Raw genomic sequence first — 13,930 nt, 5'->3', positions numbered from 1 at the left:
ACTATTCATTTCTTGTTTATTCACTTTAACGAAACCAATATCTAAAGTAACATAGCTTATGACTTTTGCCGGATTTTATTATCCAATTCAGTAAATGCACCTGCATATTATACACCAAAAAATAGGCTATGAATATCAAAAGAAAAGAAATTAAATTATTCCACTATGCAAGATGAGTGAAAAATAAAAAGACCCTATTCTCAGTTAGAGTAATCAGTGGTGTCTCCCATGTTTTTTTTTTTTTTTTTTTTTTTTTTTTTTTTTTTTGCCACTTCGTATGCAAAGGTTGAGAACAAACTTGTTAGGGAGCTCTTACGATTAGGAGTTGAAAACTCGAGTGCCAAAAATCGGTATATTTCACCTTTGCCTAATAGGCATATTCAAATTTTGCCTAAATTTTAAATTGCAATCCAACATTTTAGCTCTTAGTCAGAAAAGCTTAAACAAACTTTAAGAAGTTTCCTCCAACTAACACATAATAAAATCATGTTAATTAAAAAACGGACAGAAATCAATTTAAAAATCTATTTCCCAAGAAAAGTAAAGAACAATATCAAAAGCAAAAACAAGAAGAAATGAAGTCATGCAGCAAGCTCACACTAAAAACAAATATAAATGACTATGAATCAATATATGAAATCTAAACGAGCAAAAATAAAAATGAATAATCAAGTCAAACTTACAAAGAACAAAAATTAGTATTAATAAGAGTGGAGCTACGCTCACTCAAACTCACTAAAGGCTATAGTATCAATTGCGTGCTTTAATGGAAACCAGACATTTTTTCTTTTTCGTTGTAAAGCTGAGAAATTAAACACGGCTTAAAGCTCCGGGAATTTATCTATAGAAAATTAGCTTCAGCAAACTAAGCATATTACTTCACGCTTTAAAAATTGCATTTCAGCATCAATTTTCTATATTTTTCAATTAAATGGAATAATGAGGAACTAGTTACAAAAAAGGGTCTTTTTAGAATGGGGAAAATAAAAAAAGTCACAAAGGTAGGCCTATTCATTTTAATAGTTTTTTTTTGTGTTTCTTGTGTGTGTGTCGACAAATATAAAAACTGTTTAAACTCATATCCTGTTTGGTAAAGCACGAATAACACTCTAGCCCTTGGGGATTTGAAGGGGCGGTAGCCCCACTCTTATTATTAGTAGTTTCTATTTGTTTTAAGCTTGGCTATTCATTGTAATATCTGTTCGTCTGTAGTTTTGTTTATTAATTCATAGTAATTTCTACCTTCTTTAATTATTATAAGTTTATTTCTGAACTTACGAGTTTCGATATCACTCTTTACATTTCTTTGCAAGACTTATTTTTAAATTTAGCAAATTAACTGTAGTTTGAAGCTATCGTAGTCTATAAGCTTTCACAGCTCCTACAGTGGTTACAAAACGACACTAAAAGTTGCAGCTGCGCGAATTGTTATAAGCAAATTGCCTCGAAGAAAGTCTATGCTACTCTCTAACCCTAAAAGACATTTTTCAATTTTTGTGAGCATTGCAGTTTTTCTTTTAATCTTAGAACAGGTCAATCGATCTTATTCTTGAATTGCATATCCATAACTCACTCAAAATTAATATGAAATGAATCAAACCGTTCTTAATAAGCAATGGTAACGAAAGGCCGAACCTTCCCAAAAAAAATAACGGAACGCATCGAACAAATTTGATGTACTGATTCTAATTATTTAAATATCGTACCGTTTGTGACTACCATTAAAGGTACTAGTGTAAGAAATTTGTATTATTGGAAAAAACAGGAGTATACGCTTAAAACGGGGAGAGCCTTATTCGCCCTCCCTCAACTTCATATATTTAGTAATTTTACGCCTCTTCCGACATGTGATAGTTCAGGGACCAGTCAGGGAATTGTCTTAATTGATCAAACAAGTTGAGGGTACATTTAAAAATACTGTTGAATTTTCACCAAAGTTGGACGAAATTTCCGAAGTTGGCCTTTCTTCCCAGAGGCAAGTTGGGATATTGTATGATACGTCCAGCCCAAGGGACAAGGACCCAAATTGTGCAAATAGGCCATTTAAAACAGGGGCTTCATAGATAAATTTGTATATCTTCATAGATCATCTATCATGGACAGAAGGTGGACATGATATGGTTTCGAAATAAGAGTCGTTCAAAAATTTTTAATCTGTATGATTGGAGGGCTTTGGGGGCAGTTGGTATTTAAGGATTTTGAGGTTGATGATTACCAATCTGAAGCTAATATTACAAAATAGAATTCTAAAATCAAACTTTAATATTTTTAGACGGCACTAGGCGTCAGGGACGTTTTTTCCCTTAGAATCTCTTCCTTTCCAATATATGATAACTATCTATAGTATAGAGTTTATATTTAGCCTGATACGTGGCACACGAGAACCCAGGGGCCTCTCTTCCTTAAAATGCAAGAGAGGGAAATTTTTTTTTCAAAATATAGGGGGGGCGGGCAATTTTCTTCAATAAGAAGACCAAAAAGGGTATTTTACAATATATTATGATAATGTTTAACAATACAACAATGGAGAAATTACCTGCCCCCCTCAAATTGACGCACCTGCGTTAACCTCTCAGGTAGGAACTTGAACCTGACTTTATTGAACAAAATTGCTATACATAAATTTTATACAGAAAGGCAACTCGGAGAAGATCAAGTGAGGTGTGTGGTGCGGGGGGAGGGTGATATATCGTGCTTCTTTTAAAGCGATTTTAGCACGTATAACCTTTTTTTCAGGAAAAAGTCAAGAAGTGGGGGAGGTCGTTTCTTGTCGGGAGAGGGTTATAACATTTGTCTTTAATTGTTGGTTGAGTGATATCAGAAAACACTAAAAAATTACAGTTGTGATGCCAGAAGCATATATTTTGTGGGAGAGGTGGAGGGGTAGAGTTCAATGATTTGTTTTCAATTACCTATCTTTTAAATGATTTGGCAAATATTATTATTCCTAATTATCTCAAGGCCCTTGTGAATGCAGTAGAAAGTCGAACTTTGGCATTCTTGCGCTGGGATTATTATTTATATAAGATCTTTTTTTCATGGGTATATAGCGTAATGGTTACCCATACATGGGTAGCGTGCCTGTTTAGCATGCATTAGGTTTCCTATTCAAAGATGGGACCATTTTTCTTATTGTGTTAACATTTTGCTTTTGCGGCAGAAAATGGCATGAAAATGTCAAGGGGATGAGAAGAGTTTTCTTGTTTGAGGGGGAGAAGGTGTAGTTGGATCAGGAGGCAGGAAACAGACTCAGAAATGTGACTCAGAGATCAGAAAACAAATTGGAGATGATACCAAAAGCACATAATAGGTGATCCAAATATTCCTGATGGTACTTTTTGGTGGTTGCTAATAAAGCTTATTAGCAAACATTGCTTAATTTACTGGATCTAGACGCTGCTCCGCCTCGTAGCAAACCCAGCTACTTTTAACATACACAAACATTCTCTCAATACAAAACGAAGTAATTAAGTAAAAAAGCAGTTTTCCCACAAAAATCGAAGTGCGAATTTAAAACCGAAGAAGAGCCTAAAACTCAAGTAAGGCGCAACCTGACATTAGCATTTTGGGATACTTCTGGGACGCTACGCCACCACTCTTATTTCTGGCAATTTTTGTTGGTTTCAAGTTTGACTATATAGTTCTTTGTAATTTATGTTCGTTTTAGCTATCATTTCTTCATTCACGGTAATACCCGCTCATTTTGAGTTTGATGCCCTACATAAGTCAATTTACTGTCGTTTTGATTTTTGTATTCGTAATTTCAAATGTTGTGGCTGTTTGTTTTTTATTTTATAGGACAAAATAAGCCGCGTATCTCAACAGGGCACAGAACGTGGGTTAATTAAAATGCTCATTGGGTGGTCAAGACCCTTGTCCCCTAAACGCTAATAAAGATAAACATTCATTTTTATTAACAGACACGTTTTTCGTAATTTGAACCCACCTCTCCCGATCAAAAGAATTATGTCCAGGCCGTGACAATGAGATTCAAATATTAGCTAACTTTTCATCTTTCTATTTGTTGATAAATTGGTTTTGAGGTCGATTAATGTTGTCTGTTAACTAGAAAATTCCCTTTAGTAAATTTCTATAAAAACACATTGGACCTTCAATAACTTTTAAACTATCAGTTAAACAAAACGAGCTAATTTCCAAGTTAACTGTCTTTTATTAACTCTCTTCTTTGTCCTTGTGCTTCTGAACGCTTTTATGTGTTAAATTGAAGGGGTAGACGTTGAGAAGCCTGGCAACACCGATTCCAGCAATGCCTGAAAAAATAAACCAATCATTCTTTTCGAATAATCTCCAATGAATCTAAAGCGGTCCCTACTCTATAATTATACGTCACTGATATCACCAGTAGCATCGGCGGTTGCAGCTGACGACATATATTACTTTCAGCAAATGTAGGCTGTATTTGGTCATTGCTGTAACAGTCAGGAAAAAGAACAGATAGAGAAAAAAACAAGGAATGATGATATTATAGAAGCAGGGTTGCCACATGTAGCACGAAATTGCTATTTTAGCACTATTTCATCATGTGTAGCACTGTAGCACATGTTACCTTGAATGTAGCACTTTTTCTCTTGTATGACCAAATTGAAAGAATAGACATATAAAATGCAATTACAGGATTTGTCTCACATCAAAATATATGTCACAACCTTTTTTATGCATGACAATAATCTAAATGTATTTAGATACGGGATATGTGTGCGCCAGCATTTTCCCATTCAGCGCTCTGATCAGTGCAGGATTAATTTTTATTCATTTAAACTAAAAAAGATTTTAAAAATGATATAAAAACTAATCTAAGCACATTTAAACGAACGATGTGCATTTCGCGGCACGAGCAGCGACACACGCCAAAAAAATTTTTACTTTAGCATCGAAAATCGCTGTGTAGCACAAAAACTTGAGCAATTGCAGCACTTTAGGAGCTGACCATCGTGACAACCCTGCATAGAATCATGGGAAGAAGATTGAAAGGAAGGTGCTAGATTAAAGGATGGTTCCATGTATTTTAGTATTGATATTTTTATACAAGTGACTGTTGGGGGGGGGGGTTTAAGATGGGAAGTGTCCACGAAGAGATAGCCAAGAAAGGAAAATTCTGTTTTACTTGCCATTTGAAGTTCTAGCTATACAAATATAATAATTCTTTTCGTCGCAAATGTCAGCGGCTAAATCTGAGAAAAAAAACTTAAATATGACCAAGTGCATTAAAACGATTTTATGTAAACAGAAATGAAGAGGTTTGATTTTGGAGAATATACTAATTGCCAGATAGTTGGTTACATAGGGGTGCTATCTCAATATATTTATAGTGCATGTTTGCCTAGCGTTCTTCCGAGCATATCTTCTACTTCGGGGTGGCGAACGTGATCTACAAGTACCACGGTCATTCTAGAAATGGAACGCATAAGTATAGCTATTTTGGATCTTTATTAGCGAAAAAATGGCACTGGAGCAGTAAAAATTAGAAAGTGGACCATAAGTGTCAAATTCGAACCAGTCGTAACCAGTGTCAGATTCGATTGTAAAATTCAGATTTCTTTTTTTCTCTGCGGTACATAAAATGAGTTTTTCTTACTAATTTCTTCAAGCTTTTATTGTTTTTAATGCTGGTTAGGTTTCAGATAGAAGGAAAGCGTGGCTTTTTACAGATATACTAACTTTGACTACAGATTTAGCCATTCGAGTAGTATTGAGCCTTGAATAAGCAGGTATATGCACATGTAAGATAAATAGACATGGTTCTCTTACTTTTCTCTTCAAGTTCTTTATATTTTCATAGGTTTCAGATAGAATGAAAGAGCGGCTTTCCATATACATAATAACTCTGACTATGGGTTTAGCCATTTGCGTCTAATTAAATTCTGAATCAGCAAGCATATGCACATGTAAGCAGAAGATAGAACATCTATAAGGAATTGTTTTATTGAATAGTTAATTGGTGCAGATGTGCTATTTATGTCTGCAGAGGTTAGTCCAATCGCCATGATAAGTATCAATTTTTCATCCAGCTTACCTTTCCACAAGTCTTGATTTAAACATTTCTTCAAATAGCTCATAAACTTTCAACATCAACTGACATTCATGACTTAGCCATAAACTAGAGGACTGGGATGCAGATAAATTTGAAGCAAATCTGGAAATTAATAAAAAGAAATTTTCTGAAGGTAATGTAGTATTTTACTGCTATTTCTAAGGTCCTTCAAACCAAAACAGAACTTGACTTTTCATGGACGGGAAAAATTGCATCCCAACCACCCTGGTAGACATCCTATTGCTTCCTTCAACATATTCTATCTTCTGCTTACACATGCCATTTTAATCGCCTCTATTCTATTACTGGGGGCCTTACCTTATAGGAGAGAAATGAATATGTCATAAATAGAAAGGAACATGTCATATTCTAGTATAATTCCAATTGCATCTCAGCCAATTTTTAAAATGGGCCAACGTATTATTTTATAATAATAAAAACCGTTAAGATACAACCCTAGGCTACATACAAAATATTGTTGATGGTTTTATTTTTGTTATAATTTGAAATTCGCTTTATTTTAAAATTTTAATCCGCCTTTGATGGTAAGTAAATTTTAAAATTATGGAAACCCATACAATTTTGCTCCTTACTTCCAGCTGAGAAAACTTTTTTTTAATCAAATTTCTTACCGTTTTTCAAATAATGTCGGGAAATCCCCCCCCCCCCCCGATTAAAATCTCCCCACAAGAAAAATCCTGCATTAAAATTTCCTCCCGCATAAAATTCCCCTTCCCCCGGAGATTTTACCCCAGATAATTCCATCAACGCTTTAAATTCCCCCGGAAAATTTCCTGCGGACAATTTTGCCAGGAAAAATATCTTTAGTCTACTTTGATAAAAAAAAGACTTGTTTTTATTTAATTCCTGATCGTTTTCAAATTCTCCCGGAAATTCTCCCCCTCTCCCTCCGTGGATTTTTTCCGGAAATACCCCAATCGAAAGCTTCTCCCGCATAAATTACCCCTCCCCCTAGAAATTTCAGCCCAGACAATTAAAATACACCGAAAATTTCCCCCAGAGATTTTCCCCTGCGCATTTCCACATGTAAAATTGAGTCACCAAAGAGAAAGTAAGACAACCCAAGAGAATTTCTTACATGAATTCTGACAAGTTTCCCCTGGAAACTTACCTCCTCACGAAAAATGATCCACGTGGAAAATAACACCTCCTGCAGACCCCCTCCCAAACAATTGTCTGTATTCATACCAATAACAATATGTAAATAACGGGCAAATTTCATAAATTACAGCTCTTTCCCCAAAACTTGTGGGGGTCATGTAATTCCCAGAGGCATAGTTATTGGATTTTTCAACTATGCTGAACAAAATGGCTATCTCGAAATTTTGACCGGATGACTGGGGAAAAGGGGCCTGGGAGGGGAGCCAGTTGCCCTCCATTCTTTTTGTCACTTAAAATAGGCGCTAGAACTTTTTATTTTCGTTCGGCTGAGCCCTCTCCCGATCTTCTAGGACCACTGGTTCGATACGATCATCCCTGTAAAAAATAAAACGCATCCGTGATCTTTCTTCTGGCAAAAAAAAAAAAAAACACAACACAAAATTCCACATTTTTGCAGAGGGGAACTTGAAACCTCTACAATAGGATTCTCTGATACGCTAAATTTGATGTTGCAATTTTCATTAAGATTCCTTGATTTTTGGGGGTACTGCCCTCTCTTTTGAAAATCACGCAAATTTTTTCAGGCTCGTAACTTTTGATGGATAACAATATAACTTTTCATGGGTAATCGCTCCTTGCTTCCGCTTCGTTACCCTGAATTGTTTGGTAAGCGTTGCACACAAGGCCGTATCCACGGGGGTGAGGGGGGGGGGGGGGTGAACCCCACCCCCTAAATGTTTGTCCGACTCGTAAAAACGTAACAATAATGAATAAACAAATTTTGATGCCTTTTTAAAGGTTTTTGGTACTTTTGTAGAAAGCGGAAAGTGCGTGAAAATTGAAGTTTCGTTAATGCTAATGAAATAAAACAAAATAGGATGAAAATATAATAGTTAATGAGCAAAATTAGGCTATACATTTACACATTAGGGGGGGGGGGGGGGGGGGTAAAGCATAGCATATATTAAATACGTAACCTAACCCAACCTAGGTATCTTTTAGTCCCCCTAAACCCCAAAAAACTAAAGTTTAAATATAGTTCCCGGAGTGATAAACATTTTGTAATGCCTATCTTTATACAGCGTCTCATATAAGTACCGGGTAATCCGTATCTGTTTTCGCAATAGACTTGCCGCTTTCTACAAAAGTACCGGTTTTTTGTACCCCCCCCCCCCGAAAAATTATTTTGACCCCCCCCTCCCAAAAAAAAAAAAATCCTGGAGACGGCCTTGGTTGCACAGATTGACTGACAGCTCTTCTACGAAAATTTTAAGAAATTAAAAAGAACTAAAAGTTCTGAACACGAGATTTTTACAAGTAAAGCCTCTGTTTTACTGTGCATGAATGCAATAAGTGCCGAAACATTAACTTTATCTGTTATGCCTTTAAGCTTACGGGTTGTTCTGGATATTTTCTGATTTACCTAGTTAGAAACAGATCACCTGTTACTAATCAATTGCGTAATTGCACAAGTATAACGTTGAAAATTGCGGTAATGAGTCATCCTATTGAAATGCTATTCTCATTTTTCAATCAGTTGCATTTTGTATGCCATTGATTCCAGTTGAATAAACTGTTAAGGACACCCTAGACGGTCAATCATTTTGATCAAAAGCTTCCGTCAATCGATTGACGTGTGCTTCACTCGACTCTTCAATCAACCCTTCAATCTTGACCAAAGCTAATTTCAAGTTTAATTTTAACTGACTTCCAAATTTTAGTTCAGTTCAGAGTCAGGTCAGGGTTGCCACCGCAAGTAGGATTTTACTAGATCTAGTAAAAAAAATCTAGTAAATTTAAAGGATCTAGTAAATCTCCCGAAATCTAGTAAAAAGTCATGATTTATAGTAAACAAAACTTTTGTTATTTTCCATGAATTCAGGAAAAAAATTAGGGTCCAAAAGACAAAAAAAAAAGAGAAAAAAAAGAAGAAAAAAGATTGTGGAAATCCTATTGATTATCCTCCTATAGTAAAAATCGATGCTTGATGGCAAAATTTTTTTTTTAGCATTTAGTAAAAACAGATGCGATTTTGTAAATTTTACCCTCAGATTTAGTAAATTCTTCCAGGCCAGGGTAGCAACACTGAGCCAGGTAGTGAAGTGTCTATCGTGTATGAAATGCAGTATAATACTGATTTGGCTTTTCTTCCTTGTACTTTGGTTGCGCTCAAGTGGAAAAAAAAAAGAAAATATGAAACGTCGTTGATCCAAGATGAGAAATCGCTTCACTCATGATCATTTACTGACTGTTCTGCGCGATACAGAACAAGAGGACTACAGGAACTTTATCAGAATGGACCAAGATAGTTTTGATTTTTTACTCAAGTTAGTAGGGCACAATATAGAGAAGAAAGATACAAATATACGAGAACCTGTCACTCGTAGCATAGAAAAAAACTGGTGTTGTGGTTGAGGAGAACGTCTTGGATATGTGCCAATTTAAGGGAGAAAGAAAACATCTAACTTAACCCGCCCATCCTTGGTGTGTCAAGCACTTGTTCAAAGTGATCAGTTCTTATTTACCCGACCATCCTTATTTCTAAATGAAATGAATAATCAGTTCTAGGTGTTTACCCCCCGGAAAATACCCCCCCCCAGAAAATAAGGTTTTCAAATTTGAGAATTTCGTTTGATTTTTTTTTTAGCTCCATTGAGAAGTGCCAAGGAAAGGAAAAAAGAGAATTTGCACACCATAAGTATCTTAAAACTTAAAACCACAAATCCATTTTTGTTGAAATTAAATAAAAAAAAACAAGTTTTTTAAACTGAAAGTAAGGAACGACATTAAAACTTAAAACGAACAGAAATTATTCCGTATATGAAAGGGGCTGTCCCCTCCTCAACGCCTCGCTCTTTACGCTAAAGGTTTTTATTGTTTTAAAAAATAAAGTTGTGAGACAGAGTCAAACTTTAGCGTAAAGAGCGAGGCGTTGAGGAGGGGACAGCCCCTTTCATATATGGAATAATTTCTGTTCGTTTTAAGTTTTAATTTCGCTCCTTACTTTCAGTTTAAAAAACTTGTTTTTTTTTATTTAATTTCTGATCGTTTTTTAGTTAATGCAGCTTTTATTTTGGCTAACCGTCATTGAATAAGTAAACAAAATTTGCATAAAAATTTTACTTTTCTTTTGCTAAATGGATGCCTTTACAAATTAACTTACATAACTAACTTCTATATTCGTATATTTTTCTTCTGGCAAAAAATACAAAGTTGCAGATTTTTGCAGATATGAGCTTGAAACCTATGTAATAGTAGTATCCTAGGTGCTGATTTGACGAGTACATTGACGAGTACAAGAATATACACTACAGTTTCAATTGCACAAGGAATTATACAAAACCTACCAGACAAGTTTCCGGGCCAACCAGACATGTTTCTGGGCCAAGCAGACAAGTTTCTGGGTCAACTATAAGTTTCTGGGCCTTTACGTTCCATGGCACCTTTCCATGGCAGATTACCAGACTGATTATTGCTATTGTTGTCAATTGAATATGGAATTATACAAAACCTACCAGACAAGTTTCCGGGCCAACCAGACATGTTTCCGGGCCAAGCAGACAAGTTTCTGGGTCAACTATAACTTTATGGGCCTTTACGTTCCATGGCTCCTTTCCAGAACATGTACCTATGGATTTGGGGCTTTTACGTTCCTTCCTTTGCCATAGAAAACCGGTGTGTCTTGTTTAAAATAACTTAATTTACGTAGACAATGAACGATATTAATTAATGTTTAGAATAATAGGAGTGTAAATGATTCTAATTAGTGATTTGATTTTATGAAGATGGAGAAAAAAAAGGATTATGAAATTAAGTCACTATTCTAGTTTTTCTAAACCAGTATTGTCTATAACTTAATTTACGTAGACAATGAACGATATTAATTAATTTTTTTAATAATAGGAGTGTGAATGATTTTAATTAGTGATTGGATTGTATCAGTGGAGAAAAAAAGGATTAAACTGATTAGCAGTTAAGGTAACCCCGAAGGAGTTGTTAACTCAGGTAATTTGTTATAAATTTGAAACAACATCAGTCTTTGAAAAATGCCTAACGACGAATCGGAAATGTTTGATTAACATTTGCAAAAAAAGGAGTAATGGGATTTGAGAATTGGAGGAGATGGGGTGGTTATGTACAGTATAATACACAAGTGATGTTTTGGAGGGTATTGTCAATTTAAAATAGTTTAGAAATTAAAAACAATTTAACAAGAAATGGCTGAAAAGTGTTTTTAGGGAGATGGGTTGCAGGGAGGGTTGAGTTGCACGAGGGTTCAGTTAAAGGGGGTACAGTTACACGGGGGTTTAGTTAAATTGGGTCGAGCCTGAAATCATGAATTAGAATATTTAATTGGCTGTTTGGGGATTTTCGGACCTAGGTCTTTTAGGTTTTCGTGTGTGTTTGACTCCTGGGATGCGTGTATAGGAATTCCCTTGTTATTTGCTTGCGTGTATAGGAATTCCGATGTTATTTGCTTTCTTGTATAGTAATTCACATTTTATTTGCTTGCGTGTATAGGAAGTCCCTTGTTATTTGCTTGCATGTATAGGAATTCCCATGTTATTTGCTTGCATGTATAGGAATTCCCCTGTTATTTGCTTGCGTGTATAGGAATTCCCATGTTATTTGCTTGCGTGTATAGGAATTACCATGTTATTTGCTTGCTTGTATAGGAATTCCCTTGTTAGTTGCGTTCATGTATAGGAATTCCCATGCTATTTGCTTGCGTGTATAGGAATTCCCTTGTTATTTGCTTGCCTGTATAGGAATTCCCATGTTATTTGCTTGCGTGTATAGGAATTCCTATGTTATTTGCTTGCATGTATAGGAATTCCCATGTTATTTGCTTGCGTGTATAGGAATCCCCATGTTATTTGCTTGCATGTATAGGAACTCCCATGTTATTCCCTTGCATGTATAGGAATTCCCACTTTATTTTGCTTGCGTGTATAGGAATTCCAACGTTATTTGCTTGCGTGTATAGGAATTCCCATGTTATTTGATTGCGTGTATAGGAATTCCCACGTTATTTGCTTGCGTGTATAGGAATTCCCATGTTATTTGCTTGCGTGTATAGGAATTCCCATGCTATTTTAAGGGCTTATGTCCCCTCCCATGCTATTTTAAGGGCTTGTCCCCTTCCTATGCTATTCCAGGAGCTTATGTTCCTTCCTATGCTATTATAAGGGCTTTTCCGTGTGGTTTTTCTTTACTTGGTACCCATTAAAAACAAAATTTTTGTGTTAAATAAGTAGCTCTTATATCTTTTAAAAGAGCTTTACGGGGCTTTGAGAGACTCGATTGCCTGATTCCGTGTAGTTTTTCTTTACTTGGTGCTCATTAAAAACACAATTTTTTGGTTAAATAAGTAGTTCTTGTATCTTTTAAAAGAGCTTTACGAGGTTTGAGACACTCTGTTGCCTGATTCCGTTTGGTTTTTCTTTACTTAGTGCTCATTAAAAACGAAATTGTTGTGTTAAATAAGTAGTTCTTGTATCTTTTAAAAGAGCTTTAAGGGGTTTGAGAGACTCGGGTGCCTGATTCCGTGTGATTTTTATTTACTTGGTGCACATTAAAAACGAAATTTTTGTGTTAAATAAGTATTTTTTGTTTATTTTAATAGTGATTTAAGGGGTTTGAGAGACTCAGTTGACTGATTCCGTGTGGTTTTTCTTTACTAAGTGCTCATTAAAAACGAAGTTTTTGTGTTAAATAAGTAGTTTTTGTATATTTTAAATGAGCTTTAAGGGGTTTGAGAGACTCTGTTGCCTGATTACGTATGGTTTTTCTCTAATTAGTACTCATTAAAAACGAAGTTTTTGTGTTAAATAAGTAGTTCTTGTATCTGTCAAAAGAGCTTTAAGGGGTTTGAAAGACTCGGTTGTCTGATTCCAAGTGGTTTTTCTTTACTTGTTGCCCATTAACAAATAAATTTTAGTAACACAATCTACACTGTGGGCAGTGTAAAAACAAATCCTCTTGATATTATTTGAAGAAATCATTACATAAAATTTTTTATTTTTTTTTGTACATATCTTTAAATGACAAAATATGCTTACGGCTCTAACAATTGTACTCTTTGATTGGTCAGAGACATGATGTGGCTTTCCCACTGGTATTCTATGTCCAGTTATCGACACAACCTAGTCTATTGCATGTATTAAATCAGTATTTTTTACGCAGTGGAACGATAAACACATAAGTCATATCTTAAAAAAAAGTGAAGATGGAGCATTTTAATAAAGTGTGTTCACATTACAAGGTTATTGTAGCATTTAATGCCGACAAGGAGAAGTATTTGAACTATGAAACAAGTACAAGTGGTAGCACTATTGGAAATGTATGCATGCATTGTCATGACAGTAAGGAATTAAATTTCTTTGGAATACCGAAAAACTTCAACTCTTATGTTGGTGGTTATGCGAGATTGAGATCTCCAGAGATTATTGTACTCAAAGAGAATGCCAACATAAAAATAATCGTTGATGATAGAGGACAATTCCTTGCTACTGCTGCAGGTAACACATTACCTAGAGACCCGAGGTAACATTACCGAGGTTACGTGCGCGCACGTAACCTCGTCTAAATTAACCTTAAAAAATGAAATAAAGCTATGTCGACTTTGCATGTCTCTCTCACTATGTATGCGCCGTCGCGGTGTACACTCCTTGTCTTTCTTGTCAATTTTATCAAATATAGCTGGCAAATGATGTTGATAATGCATTTAAAGAATGTTGATAAAGCATTTATTTA

General features: G+C 35.3%; 1 protein-coding gene across 1 annotated transcript in view; it reads right to left on the bottom strand.

Annotated features, from left to right (window-relative positions):
* Positions 1-2,538: 2,538 nt before the first annotated feature.
* Positions 2,539-13,930, bottom strand: part of LOC148950269 (uncharacterized) — an 86,100-nt gene continuing 74,708 nt past the window's right edge. Inside the window, exon 3 of the mRNA XM_089092275.1 lies at positions 2,539-4,271. Within this exon, the coding sequence (XP_088948401.1) occupies positions 4,174-4,271 (98 nt within the window). The 3' untranslated portion in view covers positions 2,539-4,173. The remainder of the gene's footprint in view (positions 4,272-13,930) is intronic.

This window comes from Artemia sp. Qi Xiang Cuo, chromosome 7 (genome assembly GCF_049724085.1).
Source record: "Artemia sp. Qi Xiang Cuo chromosome 7, ASM4972408v1, whole genome shotgun sequence".
Lineage (NCBI taxonomy): Eukaryota > Metazoa > Arthropoda > Branchiopoda > Anostraca > Artemiidae > Artemia > Artemia sp. Qi Xiang Cuo.
The sequence above is the reverse complement of the archived record's forward strand: the minus strand, read 5'-3'. Positions and strand labels throughout refer to the sequence as shown.